The sequence below is a fragment of the Octodon degus genome, unplaced genomic scaffold, assembly GCF_000260255.1.
Source record: "Octodon degus isolate 3935 unplaced genomic scaffold, OctDeg1.0 scaffold00005, whole genome shotgun sequence".
Classification (NCBI taxonomy): domain Eukaryota; kingdom Metazoa; phylum Chordata; class Mammalia; order Rodentia; family Octodontidae; genus Octodon; species Octodon degus.
Window position 1 is genome coordinate 15222751 of NW_004524581.1, and position 6469 is coordinate 15229219.

At 46.1% G+C, this 6469-nt stretch overlaps 1 protein-coding gene across 8 annotated transcripts in view; it reads left to right on the plus strand.

Annotated features, from left to right (window-relative positions):
- Positions 1-6469, plus strand: part of Lrmda (leucine rich melanocyte differentiation associated) — a 1112503-nt gene that overhangs the window by 553900 nt on the left and 552134 nt on the right. Inside the window, exon 3 of one of the 8 annotated variants that reach the window (XM_023718924.1) lies at positions 1746-1811. The exons of the other annotated variants lie outside the window; for them this stretch is intronic. Coding sequence (XP_023574692.1) covers positions 1746-1811 — 66 coding nt within the window. The remainder of the gene's footprint in view (positions 1-1745; positions 1812-6469) is intronic. 8 annotated transcript variants of the gene reach the window in all.

Genomic DNA, 6469 nt, shown 5'->3' on the forward strand with positions numbered 1-6469 from the left:
TTTCTCCCTATATGGTGTTTGTTAATGAAAATGCTTCCTCACTTATTGACACATAGAAATGATCTTGGGGCCGGGGAGATGGCGCAGTGGAATAAGCACTTCTCTGGCAAGCACAAGGTTCTGCAAAAAAAAAAAAAAAAGCGTTTGGGGGCCGGGGAGATGGCTCAGTGGAATAAGCGCTTCCCTGGCAAGCGCAAGGGCCTGAGTTCAATCCCCGGTTGTCCAAAAAAAAAAAAAAAAAAAAAAAGCAACTCAGAGACTCTTTCTCTGTCCCTCTTTCACTTGTCTTCCTGAATCTCATCTCAAAATAAGCAGCAGCAGTGAAGTGATTCTGCTTTACTTCCTGGTGGCTGTGTGTAGCTGGGGTTCTGAGAGTGAGTGTTGAATCTGGGGGTGACAAGGGTCCTATCTTCTGGTGCTTCAAGTGACCTGCACCAATGCTACACATTTCACAAATCTGATTACTATCTCTCAAATAAAAGTGGATGATGTGTGTTTTCCTTCAATGGGACAGAAGATCATAGAGGTTTATGTTGCACACAAGCTCTCATAGCTGGCTTGTGGCACTTGCTGATTTGAGCTCTCAATTTTCCAGATTCAAAGCTGTTACTAAGCTTTTCATCAATGATGGACCTCCTTGGCCTTTTCCTCCTGGGCTCCAGGAGGAGGCAGAGTCTGCTGCCATGCACTGGAGCTGGGCTTTCTCTCTGCTATCTTTCATGTGTGTCCGTTTGTACTGTTGAAGCATAAGCCTCTGAAGGGCATGGCCACATCTGTAGTTTCTGATGCAATGTGTACTGGTTGCACATGTGTAAATGCTCAACAAACCCTGGAGACCCTTCTTGCCCTCCCCTCCTGGGTGGCTGATCTGGTTGTGCTCAGAGTTTCTACCAGATTCCAGGGGATTGGTGGTGGCAGTGCTATCAGTGGCTGGCGTCTTCTTGTAGAGAAACAGCTAGGTATTGTTTTTGTCTTTCATCCATGTTGGATATAGTTAGTATCCTGGGATACAGGACACTATATAGACAAGAATTTCACTGCTGCTTGCTTGTTCAATGCTCTTTTTTCTTTTAGGTTATCCTTTTTTTTTTTTTTTTTTTTTTTTTTGACAGAATCGGGGGTTGAACTCAGGCCCTTTGACTTGTCAGGCAAGTGCTTATTCTACTGAGCCATCTCCCTGGTCCCTGTCTTTTAGGTTATACTTGTGAAAATCAAATGAGGTGATTACATATGTAGTCTTGGGTTAGGTTTTCCTCTCTGCTCAATAAAATGGAATTCCTTTGTTTTTTTTGCTTGGGTTTTCTATTTTATTCACCAAGTAGTGGGATTTATTTATTTATTTATTTATTTATTTATTGTGAGTAACTTTGAGAGGTGAATATCAGGTAGAAAATTCGACAAGGCAGGATTGGTTGGACCCTCTATGATAGAAAGAAAGGTTGGAGATTTGGGAACATTAAAAAGCATTCTTGCCCTTAAAGGTATACAGATTCTTTTCTCATGTGTGCCTTGCTAGAATGTGAATACCAGGACTGAGACTGTTAGTCTGTTGTATGACCTACTGCCAAACAAACTCTGGTGAGACTACTGTGTTATTCAGATTCCGTCTATTTGATCAGGAATGGCATTGAATGTGGCTCCCTGAACATCTGTCTCCCTGTGGCCTTCCCTCAGGTTTTAGTAGCAAGGAGCTGCCTGCTTATGTGTGAGGAGACATTTCTCTCTTGTTTGTACCTCCTTCACAGACTGCTTCAAGAAAGCAGACTTCCACCCATTCAAAATGAGGACTGCCCATTGCCCATCCCAGCCAGGTGTGTAACAGCTGGGGTCCAGACCCACGGCTCAGTATAGGGTGAAGGAGGAACGGCTCAGTATAGGGTGCAGGAGGAGAGAGGGGCACAGGAAGAAGGAAGCAGGAGGCCTTCTAGTCCCTGCCTGGGAGGAATGCAGATGGTGCTGTTGGTCCTAGATGGGTGGGCAGAGGGGCTCGCCTGTGACATCACACCTTCCTACCCCTCCACAGCCCCACCACTACTAGACCAGCTTTGCTCCCTCACATGCTGTACTACATTTTCTTCCAAGAGAAATCTCTACTGCTTTCTTTCCCTCAGAATCCAGGCTTATTCTCAGGTCTGTGGGTGAGCTGGGACTAATCCACACACACACACCTCCAAATCCTTTACCCATTTTTCTGGGCAAAAGATGAATGAGAGGATCAGTTGTGGCAGAGCATATACCTGGGTTAGCTTCTAAAAATTTGAGTCCTACACTGGCTATTCTCTAAACATAAGAAAATTATAAATAAATATTTAAATGCAGTTGGTAGTGTACCATTGAAGATATTACTTACACTTGTCTGTGTAATTATTGCTTTTTAGGCTTCTGGGATGACAGAAGTAGGGGACATGTGGTACAGCAAACTTCTTACCTCATAGCCAGAAAGCAGAAGAAAATGTAGAAGGAACAAGAGCCCACGCCTTCCTTAAGGGATGCACCCCAGGGACCTTCCCTGAGGCCCTGCTTCCTAAAGGTCTGCCACACTTCCTGAACAGCATGATATCACATAATAATTTGACTGACAACAGAGCGCACGTAAGGCAGTGTTCTCATAAGATCGCATTGTCTAGTAACGTTGCAGCTGTCTCAGTTTGTGTAAGTACACCTGTGATATTCACATGATGACAAAATTGCCTAATGATGCATTTCTTGGAATGCATCCCCATTGTCAAGGAATTTGTGGCAGCGTATATTATGTGTACGTGATATCACATGTGTGCGCACACATCCCCAGGGCATTTTTATGTTTCCTGAACTAACTCTCATGCATGTTTAGAATTTAGGCATTTTAAAATGTAGTATATATACATGTGCACACGCCCCGGTCACTTTTTGGTCCCCAAGGCACAGTCCCTGACCCCCATACATTAAGTAGGAGAGGCCGATTTTGGCTCAGGTGGCCAGTCCTGGATCAGCTGGCTGAAAGGCACAAATGGTACATGAACGGAGAAGAGCTGCTCAGGTTGTGGTGGTTAGGAAGAAGAGGGAAGGGAGGACCTGGGGAGGGAGACCCGTTCTTCCAGGTTTGGCCCCCACTGACTGACTGGCTTCTTTCAGCCCGGCCTTGACTCCCTAGAGCACTCTTGGCTGCTAAACTCACCAGAGGGTGAATCCACGCAGGAGTGCAGCACCTCATGATCCAGTCACCTTCCAAAACCCCTACCCCTGAACACATGAGGACTTGAGAGGCCACTCCAGATGTATGCCATGACAATACATATGTATGAATCTACCTCATGTGTGAGCCATATGTGCCCATGTGTGTATGCACATGCATCCACATGTGTCTCCAAAGCACTTTTGTTTTCCTTGAGTCTTCTGTTATCTTCCTTATGCTGCTCTTTGCAGGAAACAGGCCAGGCAGTTCCAAAGTAGGGGATCTACTGGGGAGGGTGCCCTGTGGGGCACTGGCCATGTGCCCTGAGGTCACACAAGGATGTTAATGTCTGGACATGTTACACGGTGGGCCTTTCCTTCAGCAGTGCTACAGCTTGGCTAATACAGTTGGGCTCTTGCTGAGCTCATCCTTGTGTAGCAAGAGGACAGTAAGTGCTGGCTCTGTGTCTAGAAAAATCTACCCTGGCCCTGCCATAGAGGCTGGCTGGATTTCCTGGGGAATCTGCACCTCACAAGGAGCAGATCCAAGCCAGCAGCTGGAAGAGGAGAAAGACACAAGCGCTCAGGCCTATGCAGAGCTTCCCTGATGAGGCCTATGCTGCAGAACGGGGAAAAACTGTGAAGGCCAAGGAGCTGTCAACTTCTCTGCCCTGTGTCCTCCCAGCATGGGCAGAGAAGGCCTTCCAGGCCTGCTGAGAGAAGCAGCTGCATGACTGGTCATGGTCCAGAGGAAGGATGGAAGGTCAAGATGGAGATTCTTAGTTCTCCAGCTTGCATTTTACATTTTGAAACTCAGCTTCAGTAGGAGGTAACGTGTTTTTCCTTGCCAGTTTTATCAGTCAGAGTTTTACTAGAAGAACAGATATAACACAAAATGTACAATGTATAAAAAATTACAAGAGTGGCTTATGATGGTCAGCCACAGAGTCGGATGAGGAAGCGTGCAGAGGGCGTCTGCACACCTGAGACTGAAGGATTCAGTTCATGTTCTGTAGCTCACTGCAGTGTTCTGTGCAAGTCCATATCAGGAGGCTGATGGGCCTGCAACAGAAAGCTGATGAGTCTACACCAGGAGGCTAAAGGATCCAAGACAGAGGCTGAAGAGTCTGCGCTAGAAGCCAGGAGATGACCTCCAAGCTGCCTGCAAAGACTGGAGCTCCTCAGAGGAAGTGGAATGCTCCATCCTTCCTCAGTTCCCTTTTATATCCTTTACATGATGAGCCATTCCAGAGTGGGGCCTCCACACCCTAGTGCAGGACCTCCACGCCCTACAGTGGGGAATTGCTGGATTTAGCTAAGCTTTTAACTTCTCAAGTTGACAAAATGTATCATCCGCTGCAGGAGTTTTGCCCCCCAGTTTGAGAAGAGCGAGCTCCAGGGCATGGAGTAGGTGATAAGCTCTTCCTTACCATCTGTCCACAAAGTGTTCATAATGAGCCAAGATTAGTTCATGAAATTCAATGTTCATCTCCTTTGAGTCCAAGGCCTGAGAGACTGAATTATAACACTGAACCCTGAATTGTTTTCTAGTTATTTGTTTTAGTTCAGTAACAGCCTAAATGTAGCAGGACTGTGCAGGTCCTTAGCTGTGGATGACCTGTTGTCCCTCCCAGATGGGGAGGAGTTAGATAAAGGGTCTGGAGAAGGAATAGCTTGTTGGGGAGGGGTGGCAGATGTGAGAGGTTAGCAGAACATTCGCTGTGTTATTTATTTGTGATTTTGAGGAAGTGTTCTGAGGAAGACTCCAAAACAAGAAAGGTAGTGACTAGAAAGGTAATTTTAGAAAGTGAAGGAAAGAAAATAAACAATAGAGAGTAGAGTTATCAACCATGGCAGCCAGCATATCGCATATTTTATTAGTCTCAGAGACTCAGCTTAAGTTAACATGAACAAAAAGGAAAACGATTGGTTCATATATTTGCAAAGTCCCGCAATAGGTAAGACTCTAGGGAGGTCTGAGCTCTAAGCTCCAACAAGGCAGTGCAGCAGCCTCTCACTCGCACCTTGGCTATGGCCTCTTCCTGTTAATTCACAGGCACACTACCCCCTTGGCTAGCAAGATGATACCAACCCATAAGGCTCACCTGTTGTCTAGTTAAAAACAGAAGGCTTCCTCTTAGCAGTGACTCCATGCCTGAGCGAGATCCCCACTAATCTCAGTAGACTGTGAGAGCTGATGAACTGGTTGGCCAACTGGTCACATTCCTTCCTGGAGCCTGGGATGGAATGATTCCCCAGAACTCAGGGATTAGGGTGGTGGGTGGTAGGTATGCACCTGTCAGTCATTCGGAAGAATTGTGGATGCACGCTGGGAAGGCAGAGACCTGCCTGAGAATGGTGCGATGGAGCTGGAGGAGGTCCCGAGAAAGTAACTGACATGATGAGGAAGATTGTCAACCACGGAAAAGTGAGCCTGTCCATTGCTCTGGGTGTTCAACCTGCAGGAAGAAGCTGATGTAGGAGGGGGCTCTTGTATCAGTAGGGGCTCATCCAGCTAATTCTAGACAATTTTAATTCAGAGCATTGCTTTTGTTCTAGGCTAGAGAATCAAGGACTATGGTTATTTGGGCCATATATATCTTAACTGTTTCCAGTATCTGTTACTTTGGAGAACCCAAGAGTCCAGAAGGAAAGTTGGAATAAACACTTTTTGAGTAACCTATTAGCAGACACCAGTGATTAAAAGTCATTAAAGATATGATTTTTATCTTCTATCTGAGGTATGGCCAATATAACAGGTATCGTATCTTGAAGTTTTCATATTGTCTGATAAAAAGGAGATACAGTTTTTTCTAAGACTTAAATTACCCAAACTGTATTCCCTGGAATACCCGGTTGTCAAGATGTGTTATAAGAAAATGGCATGGGTCTGGGGAGATAGCTCAGAAGCACAATGTCTGCCTGGCAAGTGCAAAGTCAAAGTCCTGAGCTCCATTCCCAGTACAGAAGAAGTAGGAGAAGGAAGAGAAGAAGGAGAAGGAGGAGGAGGAGGAAGAAGAGGAAGAAGAAGGAGGAAGAGGGGAAAGAAGACAAGGAGAAGAAGAAGAAGGAGGAGGAGGAGGAGGAAGAGGGAGAAGAAGGAGGAGGGAAAGGGGGAAGAAGACAAGGAGAAGGAGAAGGGGAAGGAGGAGGAGGAGGAGAGGGAGAGGGAGAGAGAGAGGGAGAGGGAGAGGGAGGAGAAGGAGAAGGAGAAGGAGAAGGAGAAGAAGAAGAAGAAGAAGAAGAAGAAGAAGAAGAAGAAGAAGAAGAAGAAGAAGAAGAAGAAGAAGAGGAGGAGGAGGAGGAGGAGGAGGAG